This window comes from Numenius arquata, chromosome 3 (genome assembly GCF_964106895.1).
Source record: "Numenius arquata chromosome 3, bNumArq3.hap1.1, whole genome shotgun sequence".
NCBI classification, from domain to species: Eukaryota; Metazoa; Chordata; class Aves; order Charadriiformes; family Scolopacidae; genus Numenius; species Numenius arquata.
Genome location: NC_133578.1, coordinates 62,025,741 through 62,044,498, shown reverse-complemented (window position 1 = coordinate 62,044,498; position 18,758 = coordinate 62,025,741). Strand labels below are relative to the sequence as shown.

General features: G+C 38.2%; 1 protein-coding gene across 3 annotated transcripts in view; it reads left to right on the top strand.

The window, feature by feature from the left end:
* TRPS1 (transcriptional repressor GATA binding 1) overlaps nt 1–18,758 on the top strand; it is a 175,984-nt gene that overhangs the window by 25,614 nt on the left and 131,612 nt on the right. For all 3 annotated transcript variants that reach the window (XM_074145532.1, XM_074145530.1, XM_074145531.1), the window contains exon 4: nt 3,026–3,629. In XM_074145532.1, coding sequence (XP_074001633.1) covers nt 3,026–3,629 — 604 coding nt within the window. The remainder of the gene's footprint in view (nt 1–3,025; nt 3,630–18,758) is intronic.

Sequence of the window (18,758 nt, the reverse complement as noted above, 5' to 3'; positions counted from 1 at the left end):
CTCCATTTACATCGCTGTCTTCCATACTGAGATTTTCCTCAAACATCTCCTTTGATCAGCTGTACACCAGTACACTGTATTGCACCTGATGAGTTCAAAGTTTCAGATGGTGTAACCGTGGTTTAGCTGTAAAGTGCAAGTTTAGGTAATGCACGAGAGTGCTTATTGTGTACTTTGCAGATTGGAATTTTTTAAAATTTTGTTGCTTAGCTTTGAGGAGCTTTGTGCACAAATCTAGGTGTAACTTGGGACTTTAGAAACATGGGGTAGTTTTAATTCTAGTATAAAAAGAAATCAAACATTGCCAACTTGTTTCCGTGATTGCTATCAGGGTGGGGTGAAAACAGTCAGAGGTGAAAACATTTTCTTTGTATGCCTTGTTCTGGGAAAGAATAAGTTTCCAACTTTCAAAAGTTCTCTAATAGCTGATGATAGTTATTATTTTATTATTTGAGATTGTGATTATACTGGAGAGTTCCAAACTTTAACTTACCTTTTAGAGCTTGGGGATAGAATAGTATATAGGACAAACTCATGTGAAGTAAAAAGATTTATAAAGTTGATGGCAGAGATGACTTTCATACATACTAGAAAAGTGTCCGTCCTGAAAAAAAAGGCTGTCGGGTTACTACCTACCCAAGTCAGTCCTTATATTTTCGACATCACAGTGACTATCACGGTTTCACAGAAAAACGAAGGAATGTTTGTATTACTCTCTTTGAATAAATTAGAAATAATTTAAATGAACAAACCTTTAATGTAACAAAGGTGATGGTAGCTGGGCCTCAGCCATGTAGTTACAACTGTGTCTAATAGTCAGCATTTATTTGTGGCCTTAAAAGTGTGGTACCACTCCTGTGGTGTGTATCGCTCCTGATCAAAAACATTTAGCCAGCATGGAATCGGGGGGCGGAAAAACGACAAGTTAGGCAGAAAAAGATCAGCTGTTTGGAGGTGTGATATCTGTAGATGAGAGCCAAGTTAGGAAAGGGGGTTAGCTATTGAAATAGCCAAGTTAAACAAGAGACACTTAGGGCTAAGTAGCCTCCCAAAGGATTGATAAACTTTCACATGGGGAGCGTATGCGGTTGAGCCATTATCCCCAAATGGTGTCTTGTTTAACTTGGCTTTTAAGATAACTAGCCCCTGTCTAACTTGGACTTCCCTGATAGTATCCCACCTTTACAGGGCTGACCCTCCTTATAACTTGGCTTTTTGTATTTATAAAATGGTTTTGATCAGATAGCACTCTCTCTCTTTTTTTTTTTTTTTTTTTTTTTTTTTTTTGTTCGGAAGAGAATTAAGCTCGGTTTAGAAAAGAATAAAATTGCAAGAGAGAATATATTAGTGTCGCATTGAGAGACAAGCTGATTTTAATAAAACACAATTGTAGAATGAAGAAAAAGGAACACAGCCAGAACAGGATTTTAACCCACAGCTTGCTCTCCCACAAGTAGATTTTGTTGCCATAAGGCTATGTGGAGAATAGCTGACCCTATTTTTTGCATAACTGAACGAGCCCATCTAGTCCCTTAAAATGAATATAAATACGGAAAATAACAAAAAGAAAACTGATATTGCACAAGGGCTAAAAAACTTGAATCTGAATGTGTACTCATGTCTGCGTGCTGACACAACTGCAAGAAAATCAGACAATGTAAATAACATATGGTTTGTTTTTCCAACAAAAGGAAAGATGGAAGACAAGGGGGTTTAATAAGTTTGGCAAGCTGTCCCTTCTAAACTATCGTACTCTAAAAGGGACATTTTGTGTATCATTCCAGTTCTACAGATGCACCGAGAGCCAAATCTTGCTCTTACTGAAGTCAATGGGAGTTTTGCCATCGACTTCACTGAGACTAAGATTTGGCCTCGAAAGAATTAATTCTAACAACTGGAGTTGTCAGGGCAGTAACAGATTTCTCATACAAGTTTTGTCCTGTGTGGATAGCGCAAGGCTCGTTTTCTAGCTTGGCTAAAGATGCTGTTGTGACTCTGAATGCCTGGGGTGTGGATGTGTGAGTGTGTCTGTAGGGAGAAGCTTTTGCAGATTTATGTACATTTTGATGAAGGGCAGGGACAGGATTTTACTCTGCATTGGTACGACGCCGGGTGCAGCGGGGCCCGGAGCCTGACGGAGGGCTCTGACCGCTCCTGTGCTATAAACAATTATTCATAATGGCGTTATAGAGCTCATAAACAGTGTTCTGTTCCTATGATGGATACAGTAAAGGGGTAACATGTTGTTCTCATGTAGCAACATATGCTTTACATAATTTAGTAATACAGTACTTCAGATAGGCTTTTAGAATAAAAACAGGAAGGCATGTTATTCCACACTGCTCCACGGCTCATACCCAAGCATTTCTGTATTTGACAAGAAAACACAGCCAACTATTTTGCTTTTTCTTTAGAGCAACATCTTTTAAAGTTGTGTTAAAATGTCCATAGAGAACAAATAAGTCCTGACTGTTGTGTACAGTCTTCTGTCCTTTGATATATTCTTATCCATAAGTTAACCAGAGCTCCAGTTAAAATCATCTTTGTCAACCAAAAGTATATTAAATCGGTGGAAAGCAATTTTTTAAGCATTTGAACTTTCTAGCATAGATTTATGTTATACAAAATGTTTTTTATACAAAGAAAGTTATCTTTTTCCAAATATTTGATTTTGTTTGAAAAAAAGTATTGCTTCAGTGTTTGTACCACAACAGAAAGTGAAAAGTGTATTGCAGCAAACTGAAGAGGAAAAAAACCCACAAAATCGCAGTGAAAATGATATGAGTTTTGGAATAATGCAGTGGAGTGTGAATGAGTAATAGGAGGCCATTGCAAGGCATAGGGGAAAAAAAACAGCAGGATTTTTCCCATATTGTCTAAGCCACCAAAGTGAACCTGCTTGCTTTATTTAGAGGGAATCATACTGTAGGTTCGATTTATTTTCTTCGTCTTGGTAGGTAGAACTACTGAGAGAGGGAAGGTCGAGGGGAGGCTCTCATGTTAGTACACTTCTCGTTTTTTTCAGGAGAGTACACAACTGCTACAAATGCCGTCAGTGCAGCTTCACAGCTGTTGACACTCAGTCACTACTAGAGCACTTCAACACTGTGCACTGTCAGGAGATGGACGTCACTACAGCCAATGGAGAGGACAGTCATGGTGTTTCGTCTATCAAGGAAGAGCCAAAAATTGACCTCAAGGTCTACAGTCTGATTAATCCAGACCCCAAAATGGGGGAGCCCATATCTGACAGCATAGTGAAGAGGGAAAAGATAGAAGACAAGGAAGTGCTCAAGGAGAAAGGTTGGACTGACAGTCCCAGTGATGATCTTCGCAATGTGACCTGGAGAGGAACAGACATTTTGAGGGGGAGCCCGTCATACACACAGACCAGTCTAGGCTTATTGACCCCAGTGTCTGTTGGCCAAGAGCAGCCAAAGCCTTTAAGGGATAGTCCAAACGTAGAAGCTGCCCATCTTGCGCGGCCCATTTACGGCTTGGGGGTGGAGAGCAAGGGCTTCCTGCAGGGCGTGCCAGCCGGAGCGGCGGAGAAAGCCGGGCAGCTCACCCAGCCCTACCCTGCATCCGGGGACAGCAAGACAAAGGACGAATCCCAGTCCTTATTACGGGTAGGAAGATCTCTTTTTTATTTTTATTTTTTCTTGCTTTTTATGATTACATGTATGTTATGTTTAATTAAGCATGCAAATGATTTCTTCAGCTCCAGAGTAATGTGGTTGGGTTTTTTTCTTCTTTCATGGAAAAAAAATAATAATCAAGGAAAGACTGAAAGACTCAAACTTGTAGAGCTAAACCAGCAAGTAAATGTTCCAGAGTGTTTGCATAAAAAAGTGTATATGCTGATGTAGTATTAGTAAGTAAGTGCTTCTGCTTTTGCTATTTAGCTCTGATTGAATTTTGTTTAATCATTCCTGCTAGTTGTGCAGGTTGGTGGTGCATTTGAAAAAGGAAGGTTTAGAACCCCAGAAGGCTGCACATCTGTTACACTGAAACAACTAATCACCTCTTAAATTTTGTGGTGGGGTGACAGTTCACACTTAAGCAAGATTTCATATTATTAAATATCTAAGAATATGAAACCTGAGTGAAATATTAATAAAAAGTAACCTTTTTTTTTTTTTTTTATAAAGCAATATAATTAAATATCAATTTTGACACTTGCCTGGTTGCCTTGGAAGCAAAAGAAAAAGGAAAAAAGGAAAGAAAGGGAAGGAGCTTGGGTGATAAGGAGAATACTTGTTGCACCAAATAATTCATATTCTGTCCTTTTTTTAAACAAAAGAACCTATATATAAGAAACTTCCCCTTCCATCAAGGTATGCTTTTCCCACTGTAGGGAAATCTGAGGTTAGAAAAGCTCTGAAATTCTGAGGAGCTAAGCAGGGAGACAAGTAAGTGCTTTTCTCCTGGAGTCATCACTGTGTTTTCAGGGGCTGCTCTCTATCTGAACTTCTAGAAACTTGCTACTGGAGCGGTCAGTCTGCAGACAAACCTCAGTGCAATGAAAGTGATGATCGGCTATTTTTCTTTATTGTCTTTTATAAGAACATTTATAACCATAACATCCAGTACTGTGAGAGGGAACAACATGTCAGAAGGAGACAAAAGACAAGATAAATGTTTTATTCCATGGCCCGCTAAGATTATACATAGGGCCATGGAATTATACATAGACAGGTATACCTGTCTCTGTTTACATATATAAGTCTTACAAGCTCTTTTTAAATTGTCAATGGTCTTAAAAATATTACTGTCATTCTAATTATAAAAGAATATGTCTGTCACTTAAAGTCTGCATGCAATTTTGGGTCTTTTGTGCCTTACAGGTCATGAGTAGTTACTGATGTCAGATTTTAAGTGTATGAGAAGCAGTTGTAGTACAACGGGTTCCCTGTTGCAAACCTGGGTGTGCAATCATTGTGAATGGCAGGGTTATATTTCTCTCCTCCGTTTGGAAATATATATATAAAAATGTATACTTCTATCCGACTAGCAGTGGAATTCATGCTGTACATGTGACATCGGTTGCATCCCACTTGAATTTTTGTAGTGGTTCTTAGCAGCGCACAGACATATTGGCCAGAGGAGCCATTTACATTGTGGGTATACAATGAATACAAATCTTTTTAATTTATTTTTTGACTCCTAATGAATGAAAAAAGCCAACTAAAAAATCTGCAAAAGTACCTGGTAATACGCAGAATCAGCTCTTTAAAGGTCTAAATTTGGTTGGTAGCTGGAGCCTAAAATCTTAGTAAGTGGTAAAATAAGACCATTATACTGTCAATTTTAGCCACTGGTGAATGAAAAGGGGAAACTGTACACTAGCTGCTTCTTATGCCCTTCTTTAAAATAAATTAGTACAATTTTTTAGAGCTTAATTTTTAAAACCATTTTTTTTTTTCAAATCAGTATTTTTATCACTTTGGAAATATTTTGATCACTTCTGGATGATCTGAAATATGAATTCTCATGGTTTTCTGAAAAAAAAAGGTCTCATTTTTGTATATTAACAGGGTATATAAATTATTTCTTTGCATTTTAAAATGTTGTGTACAACCCAACTTTTCTTTTATAAGGTTTATAAAAGGATTTATTAGTGGATTGGGTCTATACTGACTGGTGAAACCATATGACACCCTTCAAGGAGGAATTACTTTTGTGTATACTTTTACCTGCCTTGCTATTTGAACTCTGTTGTGCCAAGGACTTGTTTGTCTGGGTCTTTTCCTAAGTAACTATATTTTAATTTTCAATTTTCTTCTTTGAAAATTGGGCAAGTCGCCTTTGTCAGTTTGAAATATTTAAAAAAAAAAAGGAAGGAGTTTAATTTTCTACATCTGCTGAACAGAGTCCCTAATCATATATATTTCGTCACTACTGATGGATAGAGGAAAATAGTGAGAATTCAAACTTCTTAAGGTAAGGGGTGATCTGAAGGATAGGAGATGGTGGAATATGAAGGAGTGTGATTCCATGAGTGATATTAATTCTTCCAATAAGGCGGATATTCCCTATTCTCCCGGATCTGTGAAAAAGATCATAAAAACAACTCCTTTATTTTGATCTTGGTTTAGTTTTGGGATGCAGTATAGGAGCCAGGAAATAAGATGACACAGTGATAGTCAGCTTGACCAGTGGGAGCTCTGTGTCGGGAATTAGTTCACATACATATATGTTATATGTGTGCCTGGAAGCTCACTTGGCCGAGACAGAATAAGAAATTGTTCAGAAAAGAACTTCCCTTCCATTCTAGAAAAAGCTAATTTTTGTAATCATCTGAAATAAAAAAAAAAAAAAGCTACATATTGTTAAGCAAGTCTCTCATGATTATCCACTTTTAGAAAAAAATATTTTTCTAACCTGGAATAGCTAGTAGAAATAGCTAATGTTGTGCTAAAAGTTAGGCCTTTCTAAAAGCAAAGCGTTAAATCAGTACGTACTTCTGATATCATATAATGAATGCTCATGCAAATACTGTATCCCAGGACAACTGCTGACTAGGAAACAAAACCTGTAATAAAATCACTGTGGACACCTTCATTTTTTCCCCCAAAGATTGACACAGAGGAAGCCAAAAATTTGGGATTACTCAGTGAATAAACACTGTGAGAAATGGACTGAAAAAAAGTCTAACACATCCTTTTGGTTGTACTGGCTATTCGGTATTTATAAAGTGGTTTTGCTTATTACAAATGATGTGTAATGATTCGACAGTGGCAGTAATACCATGTGCTTTTCATTTTTTAGTTCTCTCATTACTGGGGGGGAAGGGAAAGGGGAGATGATGTTTTTCACATTTTTTTTTTCCTATAGATAGAGGTTAATATTGCAAGTGGGTTTTCTAGATACTGAGTTGAAGAGTGATTAGCATTTTAATAAAATACCAAAGGCGATAGAGATCAACTGGGGAAGGGGTGAAAATCTACAGTTGCCCACAGAAATCCCTAATGGCTACAGGATAATTGTAAACTTGTGGAAATTACTTGGAGTGTTTTTCAGCTTTTCGTGTTGTGTAAGCCGTTTATATGCTGCTTTCTTGCATTCCTTCCCTGTGCGATGGTCATGTTCCCTCCCCAGTCTCTGTGCTACAGTAGATTATTCATGGGAGTCATTAGGGTAGGATTTCTTTCCTTTTTAGCAGCTAGAAGACCGAATGGCTCGTGACCTTTCGGGAGCTGGGGATGGTGCAGTAGTGATAGCTTGTACTCTGCATGTGTGGAAACACACATGTGCAGTGGATGCACCTTTTTCCCCGAGAGCGCTTCCAAGCTGTGTGTATGTAACAGAATCTTTCTCAGGGGCTTGATACACTTCTGTGAGTAGCTTTAATTTATTTTTCTTATTAAAATGTTTCCAGCAGCTGTACTTACAGCGAATCGGTATGTTTTGCAAATGGGAATTACAAAAAATGTACCTCAGCATGGTACAATGTAGACATTATTTCTGTTCTTCCTTTAGAGTAGCTGATTTTATAGTTTAAAGATTTGTTGATACTGGAAGGTCTATTGAGATGCAAAAATGTTCCTTTTTTTTGGTAGCACATTGGCAGCCAGCGGACTCCAGGCCAGGCAGATTGTTTAATGCTTTGACAACGCAGATCTTGGACAGCAGGAACTTTTTGCTAAACTGATTTTAAATGAAGTGTCCTGTTTTGGTATGTGTGGACACTGCAGAACAAAGTTTTCCACAAAATTGGGAATCGTGGCCTGAGCCTTCAGACCTATACAAAGAACCTAGTTAGCCCACCGAAAGGTATGGGTAGACACTGCTGCCTCGCATCGTGGTTTACCCAATGCAGAACAGCACAGATCAGTGTGTCCTGTTGTGCCACATAGACCTGAATGCAACAGGGAGATGCCTGTGTGTTAATCATACTTGATGTAACGGGGGGATTTGTGTACTGTCAGAGGGAGGGAGATTGTCAAATTATTGTAAAGGTACTGGTGATTTTTAGTAAAGGGAGTATGCAGGTTGTAAGATTAAATTTCTAACTGAAGTTATATTAACCTTTGCTATGAGCTTTTTATACAGGGGGAAAGGATAAAATCAGCTCTTCTATTAAATCAAGATTATTTTGCTCTATAGCGATTGGACTCTTTACACACAATAGGAAATCACAGCGTTTTGAGAAAGTTTCCCTTTACTTTAAGAAGAGTTATTTTCTTTTTGTCTGTGATATTTACACTTTCAGTGTTTCATATAATGTTCTGTCTAGAGCTGGTTATAAGGCTTTAAATTTGGAGGAGAGAGGAAATCAGAGAAAGTTATTTCCCCTCTCCGTTTTGCATTCTCCTACATGGCTGAGTGACAGAGATAATTTTAAAATAAGGAATAGAAATGTATGTATCAGTAAATGTACATATAATTGATTGATTTTATATCAATGTAGTAAATATCAGACACAATCCCTAGTGGGTAAACATTATTTCTCCTGTTAAAAAGTACTGATTCCTGTTATCCACAGAGTTAGGTGCAAGATCCCTGCAAAGCGATGGAAATGCTGAACTGGCCTTTGTGATTTCCAAAATACTTCTCTTAACATTCAATCTTTGGCTGTAAGGATAACATACCTTTAAGGTAAAACATGCCTCTGATTTTGGTAGAAGTTACTGCTGCTGCCTTTAGCAGGAGCACAAGAAGCAGCACTGGAAGATTCAAGCACACAGAGCGGGATCTTGGTTTACATGGGATTTTTCGGTGGTCACTACAGGGTGATGGATGGAAGTTTTTGTATGCTTTGGCATTGTGTCCTACTTCCAACCATCTTTTGGTAGCAACACCTTAATAATATATTTACAGAATTAAATTTAATGCATATAATTGTATCATACGTCTTATATTTAAGTTGGTGAAGGTCTTAGATGCTACATTTCCTCAGTCACTTTGGGAAAGAAAAAGCAGCTCTTTAAAGAAGAAACATCTGAAATAGTTTCTCTGTAGCTGCATCTCATTTTTTTCCCATTTCCTCTGACTCTGTTAGAGATCTTTCAGGAAGTATTTATAGTTGAGGCCATTCATTGCCATATGGGTCCTCTAATTAGCTGAAGGGAGCTCGGCAGGCACTGTGTCATACTAATGCACAGAGCTCTGTCAGGTCAGAGAGCTGCCGAAGTCTTTCGGATTTTTTAGAACCACCTGTTTCCACAAGTCTCTGCCTGATGAGGCGGTGGACTACTTTTTAAAATATAGCTACATCCTGGAAAATGGCAAGAATCGTCTGACAAGGAAAGTGAGAGAATAAAGATGGGACTTAAAGAGAAATAGTTTTGAAGTGTTGGGTTTCCCGCACAAAAGCGAGGAGCGTAAAATCCCTGTGCTGGTGAAGGGCTCACGAACGGAGCTAAAATAACTTTCTGAAGGTTTCAAGTAGTTTAGAAACAAACATGTACTTGGCTGCTTTTAGTAACTACTGGAACCAAACCCACAAGAAATTGAATGTTTTGCATTACTCATCCTGACAGAGTGATCAGATAGGACTAGAAAGTAACTTTTAGAAAAATGTTAACCTGCCCAATTAAAGGCATGTTTCTGGTTTCTGTGTGGGGTGTGTCTGTCATGTGGAGAGACAACCCCACCTCGTGCATGTTTACCCACCCGACAGTGCATATTTTTTTTATTTTTTTTTCTTCTCCCTTTTACGAAATGTGGTTTTGAAGAGAATTAAGTGATAAAATCATTATTTGGGTGGGGCACGATAATAATGCGAAAGGGCAGCAGCTACGTCAAAATCCTTGATGAAAAGGTGAATCAGTATGTGGAACAAAGGGCTGGGGAGGTGGGTATGGGCCCCCGGGCCGCTGCGTAAGCAGCAGGATTTATTGAAGTTGCTATGATCAATAACAATGATTCAAGCAGGGAGAACCGAGATAATTCTTGATTTAAAACAAGCTGCTTCATTCGGATGGGAGAGATGGTAATGAAGATGAGAACAGAAGAGTGCTTTCTTGTATTGAACTGAGTGGTCAAAACAGATTGACAATCAGTGTCAGATGCAATTAACTCAATTTTATATTACCCTTAACTACTTCGGGTAGGGAAACCTCTCTTTTGTTCTCTCTGGTCTGGTATATTAGTGTCCTGGGGTTAGTGGGAGTGAGAAGTGCAGCACACCGTTGTCACCTGGATGCTGCACATGTGTGCCAGGGCTTGGCTTTGCTGGATGAACGTCACCTGGATGCTTGAGGCAGCCACGCTGTGCCATTGCTGCCACACTGTGCCTTCACAGCCACGGGGAATGGAAAATCCACGGTTACTGAGCTCAGTGCATGAGTCCTTGGTGTATGGGTCCAGCTCTTCCCAGCAGCCCCCCACTGCTGGGGCTGGGTGTGGGTCCAGGCACAGGGGGGCTCCTGGCACTGTCCCCCAGCCTGACCAGGAGCCCCCAGCATGGGGCTCTCTCGCCCTGGTGTGAGGCTTGGAGAGCTCCCTCCCGGCTCAGCCCCACTGTGCTGCCGAGTCGCCCTTGTTGACACTGAAAACATCCCAGTCCTGCAGCCCTTATTGGTAGAATCATAGGATGGTTTGGGTTGGAAGGATCTTAAATATCATCTCGTTCCAACCCCCCTGCCATGGGCAGGGACACCTCCCACTAGACCAGGTTGCTCAAAGCCCCATCCAGCCTGGCCTTGGACACCTCCAGGGATGGGGCACCCACAACTTCTCTGGGCAACCTGTTTCAGTATCTCACCACCCTCATAGTGAAAAATTTCTTACTAATATCTAATCTAAATTTACCCTCTTACAGTTTGAAGCCATTACCCCTCATCCTATCACTACATACCCTTGTAAAAAGTCCCTCTCCAGCTTTCTTGTAGGTCCCCTTCAAATACTGGAATATAAGGTCTGGAATATGAGGTAATACTGCTATAAGGTCTCCCCAGAGCCTTCTCTTCTCCAGGCTGAACAACCCCAAATGTCTCAGCCTGTCTTCATAGGAGAGGTGCTCCAGCCCTCATTCTTACCCCCTTGCTCCAAACTGGATACACTGAATGAGAAAATGTTATTCCTTTAGGTATGCAGTCCTGGTAAACAGCTTTTTTTTTTTTTTTTTTTACTGTCTTCAAATACATTTCCTGAATTTTTATTCTTTTTTTAAATTGTGCTCACAGTGGATGCAGGTCAGTTAAAGCAGTGTCAGGGTATGGAGCACAGCTGTGGGCACTGCAAAGGCAAACAGTGCAACAGCAGCTCCCTCCAGTCTAAACAATTCCAAGAACTGTCAATGGGAAGCCTTGTTTAAACTGGGAGGTAAGTAAACGCGGCTTCTCACACAACGACTAATTTCAATAATTAGCTGAGCTTCTCCAAAGTTTCAAAAAGTTAAGTGCAACTAAAACCATTATACAGCCCTATTATTGTTCTGTATTGCTGGTAGTACTTAGCATTAGATTAGGTACCTGAGGTGAAATGGAAGCTTCAATTGTGTTTAGAAACTAAGGATAATCTTTGCCAAACTGGATCCAATAGGAAACACACATTCATGTCCAAGGGCAGAACTTGCTGCTAACTTGTAGATTTTCAAAGGAAAATTAAATTTCATAGATGAATGCAGGCAAGGATTGTACGTAATTTTATTTTTGCCTGAAGTACTATGGTGCTGAACAGTGAAAATCTATGTGAAGATACCTCTAACATCTGGAAGTAAAGAGTTGCTTTCTGTGTTGAATTTCAGACAGCCCTCTACATGTATTTGGTAATTAAAAGACACAATAAATATACTCTTTTAGAGGAGGGATATTATGATAGACAGCAAATAAATGTTTAATTTATTGGACTAAGAAAGGAGCATTGTAATTATAATTGATTTGAAGGAATCCAGATGCTATCCACATCTGAACAAATTTAAAATGGTAAAGATTTAAAAGCAGATTTATTAATAAACACTGAACACACATGTTCTGTGATTTTTCCATGGAAGTATCTAGAGGTTAATACACTCAGTTAAAAATCATAATTATGGAAAATAGTTGTCCTATGAACAGAAGTGTGCTGAAACATAAATATATATATATTTATATATATATGTCAGAAGGCTTTCTGGAACATCTTTTGTTACCTTAGCACTCCTCAGAATATGCATATGGCCACCTTGGAAGTAGTCTTAAGGTCGCTAATGTAGCACAATTGATTTAGTGAACAATTTCCTGCCTAATATAATTCATTTTCTTCTTGTACAAAGTCCTGTTTTTAAAATGAAGCTTTATAATGGCTAAATGGTTCTGTTGATGTTTTTCTAAGCATTTTTCTAAATAACATTATGTATATTTTGGAAAATCTCATAATCTTTGTTGTAGTGATATAATAATATGTGTATGTAATATAAATCAAGAAGTATACATGTTCCATATTGCATGTTACATTATTTAGAGTTCAGGTAGGATATAATTTGTACATAAAGAGGGGAGGAGGAATAAGGATGTTTTCTCTTTTGTGCTGTGCACAGTATTGGGTTCCTGAAACAAATGGCGTGGGGGCAGCCCTGGCTATGCAGTGCTTTGCAGGCAGCTTGCAAATGGACTTTGAAATCTTTGCTGAGTTTGTGTATCCCTGTGCTGCCTGAGATTTGCAAATCTCAGGTTGGTGAATCATATTTGTCCTAGTTAGGTGGTTAATTCCCTATGATTTCTTGGCTGCTGTAGGCTGTAGTCTCCTGCTCCTGTCTGTAAAATGGGAATAAGGGCAGTTTCCTGAAAGGTGAGAGTGAAAAGAGATGTGTTAAACTCTGTATTGTGCAACGCTATAGTTTTAGCAAGAAGACCCTGATCCACAGGCATCCTGAACCAATATTCCCAGTTAACTTCTCTAGGCATAATGATGTAACTTTTTGCAAGAATACCAGAGAAAGAGAAACATTTAAGAAACAGATTATAATTTTAATTTTAATTTTGTTAAAATTTCTATTCTTTCCTTCAGCCTGAATTAAAAAAAAAGAGAAAGCAGGAATTTTGGAGTGAGACATTTGCATTTCTTGTTTGACTTTGACCTCATTTTGGTTTCTGAGTCTCTGATGTGTATAGTGGCAAACTAGACGTTTTCACTTATGGGAAGAAGTCTTTAAACGATGGCTTACAGTGCAGTCTTTAATCATGTGAGTTGCCTCCAGCACTTGCTGAGAGTAAAATTCCACCCTCTCCATTTTCAGATGGGTTATACTATCGGCTGTTTCTCCTTGCAAGACTGTCTGTGATTTGGAAATTGTGTTTAAATTAAAAAAAGCAAGGAAAAAAGAGAAATAATGAGAACATTTGTCAAGGAATTTGTTATGAATGGGAATGAGGAGCAATGCAAACAAGCTTGGAATGAGTTTTAATTCACATGTTATTCTGGGAGCCTACAATTTCTGGTGAGAAAATGGCATATTTTAGGTCTATTTCCTCCAGTTTTTGGCATGGAGCAATGCCTGTTTTGTTCAGTCAGATGTTCAAATGGGAATTTTGGATGCTTAGAACTAATTTTAGTAGGTGGGGGGCAAATTTATTATGATGCTACAAATAGAGTTTGATCACAGCTGCTTCATTGCAATTATAAAAATCGGCTGTGAATCACTTAAACTATATTTACTGGTTGAAAAAAAAAAAAAATCTCATCTATACAAAACTCTGTCTTGTTTCCCTTAAAGTTCTGAGTATCATCATTTCTATACCCAGTATTTTGAATTTGACTTGATCCTGTTGCCAGAGAATTTTCATGCCACTCTCTGCTTGTGCCCCGGCAGTGATAGTGTGCTCAAATGATTCTCCCATTCTTCCCTGAAGAAACCGTACCTGTTTGTGTTAGGGTGAATTTCTCAGCTTGTTCTGAAATTACAGTACATCACACACAGACCTCTTCAGACTTATTAAAAAAAAGTTAGAAACTTCACTGGAAGTTGGGCACTTCAAAGCTCTTGCTACTCCAGTCTGTACATGACTAAAAGGCTGTAAGGCAGACACCGCAAGGTGAAAGCTTTCAAATCAAAGCAAAACTTAATATACCACTATTATCCCCTTTATAAGGCATATGGAGAATAATATCTTTACATATTTATGAGGTTTTTTCTGATAGTAACTGCTTTAATGTTCATGGGGTTATGCTTTGGAGTTAGAAGAGAAAATACTGAGTTGTACTCTGTATTTTTTTGACATTTCATGGCAGCTCCTCTCCCAACCCAAAGTGGATGTATTCCAGATCAGTTTAAAAGTTTGTATTGTGCAGAATAAGCTTAGTCAGCCTGTTTCTTGAGAAAAGCATTTTCTTCACAATTCAGTTAATGGACTCAGCTATGGTGATCATTTTGGCATTCCTCCCTGTAGCTGATAAAGAAGGCAAACATCTGTAAAGTTTTCCATTGACAGTAGCACAGTACCTATTACTATATTACTGAAATTCATTTATATTTCACTAAGGTGTGCTAGAACCTTAAATATTTCCTTTTATTTAAAATTCTCATCAACTCTACCTTATGCAATGTTTGGGGGGTGGGGAAAGTTAATGGAAAACATGATTAAAATCTTCTAGGCTTCAAGGCTTGTAAACAGCTTGGCACCTACATATATTTGTGTGTATACGTGTTTTTTACTGGTTTGTTTACTAATTCTAAATTAGGTTTAAAAATTAGAATGAAATTTTAAAGGTTAGTTTTACTTTTAAATTAAAAATGAAAAGTTTTTTACGTTGAACACAGAATTTCTGTAGTTATTTAGCCAAACGGTTTGTAGGACTAATATTAGTCATTTCAAAAGCAAAACGTGTGTTGCAACTTTACTGATTTTTCCATTACAGAAAATTATGTTCTGCTTAGAAGAAGTTTTATATCTGGGTTGACTTTTAAATAGATCTTTTCATGCCTTTTAGACTGTAGCATTAATAACCACTTAATCAATTTTTCTCTGCCTTCTAATAGTCAACTAAACGGTAGAGGTCTTTGCAATGGTTATCCATAACAACTGCCAGAGCAGATTTGACGTAGGGACTTATACAAAAATTAAAAGGATAGTTGATTTCTGTTAAATTTGGTCCCTCAGTCTGGACTTTCTTGGCATGATGGTCAGCCAAGTGATTCCTCATATGAGACTCAGTTTTAATCAAACCTTGTGACCAACTGCTTGTATCTCAGGAGAGGTTTTTCATTTGACTTCAGTGCCCTGAGTTGGAGTTGGTTTAGACCTCTAGACTAAAGTTCTTTTGAAAAGTATCATTTCAATGAGTGAACAGACAGCCTGGTGTGAAGGCTTAATCAATGCTGAAGGTATTTGGAGGCTTTCTTAGTGATATCCTCCTTAAGAAGTGAAGCATAAACCATTTTGGACACCAGTCCCTAAAGTACATCACTGTTGTGAGGAAAGAACACTGATTTGAGAAATATTTCATCTGTCTTGGTTCTGTAAGTCCTTGGCAAAAAAAGTCATATTTTGTAAGCACTAGGAAGTTCACAGGACCTCCATCCAGTTGTCCGTACCAAAGGGCTCCCAGTGCCTCGAGAGCCACCGAGTGTGCGTGGTGCTCTGCCTGGCTTTCAATGCTTCCGGACCCCCACTGTCAGCTGTTTTTAGCAGTAATAGATCTGGTTCCCTCTTTGCTTGGCCAGGTTGCAAGGAAACTTCACTGTAACTTCTCTTTTCTTGTCTTCTTTAGCTTGGTTTGGCTCTCTCCCCCATCAATCTTTTGTGGAACTCGCAATTTTCTATAGTAAAAGTCACTGAAATTCTTCAAATTTGGAGCTTTCTTTTGAAAGAAAAAATACCAAACCATTCAGTTACAAGAACTGTCTAGGCTTTCTGATCCACCTTTTCTAAAATATACATCGTCTGCATCGCAAACGGAGGCTTCCTGGTGGGGAGAGATTAAGCAAAATTTTCTAAATCTCCTTCTCTCCTCAGCGCTTGCACTCTGCCACGGTTGGAGCCAGGGTGCTGGTCTGCATGGGCTTTGCTCTGACAGGTTCTCTCTCAAATGCCTAATAGCACGCACATAAATGGCCCTGGCGATCTGATATCCTTCCTACCAAAAATATTCTTATGGCCTCGCTTGCTTTCATCAGCACCACTAAGTAAACCTCAGCTAGTGGAAGGAGACATGTTGGAGCACAGCAGAAGAACAGAATGGATAAAACTACAAATTGTTAGTCTGTTAAACACAGATTATGTCTTTGGGTACAAATTCCATTAGCGACTGAATAAGTCTGGATGGGTAGTAGCTTGTGGAAGTATTTGTTATGACAAAACCAACTTTTCATTAATAGACAAAGTTATCCTGTTTTCCTCTGTAGTCTGGCCAACATCAAAATGTTTCAAACTAATTTCAGACTTGTAAAACACTGTCTATCAGATACAGACATATGGATTGAACTAGTAATTTGCTTGCCATCTGCTGATAAAGGAAGCAAGGCGTCTAAGTAGAAAATGAAGAATTTTTTTTCCCCCATTGGAATGTCATATGGTGTCTTTAGTAGTTGTTTGTATTGACATTTTTATTGATTGCTATGTAAAGTGTTACTTTGCATTGACCTGCATCTGCTTTCAATCCCATAATTATGATTTTTTTTTCATTTACCAAATATCCATAATCATTTGGGCCTATAAATAACGTAGTTAGAAAAGAACCCACTTTAAACCTGAAAAAATAAATTGATAACTTCAGTTCTTATTGTGTGAAACAGGAATAAGCATATTCTTTTGCTTGGAAAAGAGAAAAATCTGAAATGTTACCAACAGTTAATTAAAATTAATTTTTTTTTAAGTCAAAATTTCCCTTTTCCTCCTAAATGTAGGCTAGAGGCCAGGAAAAACAATAAAATTCCCAACATAAAAACAAGTAAACAAACAAACCTGCCAAACCTTTTCTGCTTAGGGAAAAATGGGTACTTGAGCTTTCTGGGTTTTTCCCTGTAAGAGTCTTCTCTCACCAGCACTGATGGTTTGTGCAGGTCCAGAGCTTGTCCCCCACGGCTTTGCCAAGTCTTAGCTGTGCTGGCAAGAGCTGTTTCACCTGGGGATGGCTGAGCTGGAGGGGCAGAGATGTTTCAGCCCAGGGGCCATAGTGTGGGGGCAATTTCTCCCCCAAGGAGAATTTGCCTTCAGGAAGTTGCAGGGTATAAGTGTTGGAAGATTTGCTTCCTGAAACTCTATAGACTTCTCATTTTAGCATATAGGCCCTGATTATCTGTGAAAATAATAATTAGTCTATAATGAAAGTTTGTTTGTTCTTTTAGTTAATGCTTCTTACATGTTTGTCCATTTTCACAAAGCATTTAGAGTTTCTCTGTTTAAAAGTGAATGACAAATAGAAAATGCAATAACTTCTCCATAGGAATATTGCTTTCATAGGTAATAAAATACATTCTCAATCAGCACTTGAATACATAGAACTTCAGTTAGTTAAATAATAATAAATACTCATTTCAGCCCTAGTTCTCCATTTTTTTATTCATATTGACAATATTTTATTTTTCATTGATTTTGGTGATCCAATTTGAACAGATAATGCTAAAAATACTGATAAGCTGTGTACGTAAACATGAGTTGTGGTTTCGTGGAAGTTGCAACCTAATAGCTGATTTTCTTTTACATAAGACAAAGCCATTTTTTTCCTGCAGCAATTGGATTATTGACTTGCCAGAAGTTCAGGATGTAAAGAATGGACCAAAGAATTTCTATATGTGCCTGAAGTGAAAGTAATATGGAAAATCACTGCTCATCCAGTATACTTTTTTCTCTTTTGTAAATACTTTTGGTTTTCTGAATATTGATGTTCCTTGTAATGACCTGCAAAATCTATGAACAATGCAGATACCTATTAACACATGCCACCTTCTCTTTTCTGAGTGTGGTTATGCACGGTTTCATTTGAAAAATCTAAACAGTTACATAAATAACAAGTTTTCCACAATATTGAGTTAATTACCATTTTACATTTGGAATTTAAGCAGAAAGCTATTGCAACAGGAACAACATTTTAACAGATGGACATTTGTTGCAGATGTACTCATAGGAACTAATATCTGTGACAGCAAAAAGTCTGCAAAAGTAAGAGGAAAATTCAGATAGTATTGAAGAAGTAAAAGCTTAGGTAAATGCAGTGCTACTGTGATGGCTTCTGGAAGGCATTAAGCTACAACAAGTAGTACCATTAGCAGTACCATTGCTATATGGTTTGCCACATGCTTCCCCTCTGCTTTTTATGGCTTAAGCTGCATCCGATATGCTCAGTCTGTCCTTGTGTTGTGTTTCTACGCCAAGTTCCAGCACAGTAAGTCTAGATCTATTTTGCATCTGATGAGCCTGTTGGTTTTTGTTCTGGGTTTATTTCATGGAAAACATCAGGACTCTTATGTTTTCCTCATGATAAATGTTAGCATTTACAGCATACACTGGGAAGTCCAGAGCAATTTTGTCCTTTTATAGTTGTTTTCCTTTTTTTTTTTTAAAAGGATTTATCATGCTGTATGGTACCTGACAATTCCCATGTTTATAATGCTTTGTAACATATTGCAATTGATAAAATATAGGTGTTTACAGCATTCTGTTAGAGTATGTTGACTGCAGCAGCAGAGTCAAATTACCACTAAGAATATATTACTTCACAGTAATCTGGAAGATATCAGATATTTAGTTTGATGTTGCCTACCAGAAGCAGGTAAGCTTGCTGTTGATGGGCATATTCACCTCAGGGTATTAAATGTCTCTTCACAGGTGAATGTTTGTAAGTCCGTTATGTAGCTTGGTGCACTGCCTGGGAGGCAGATGAGGGTGTGTGAT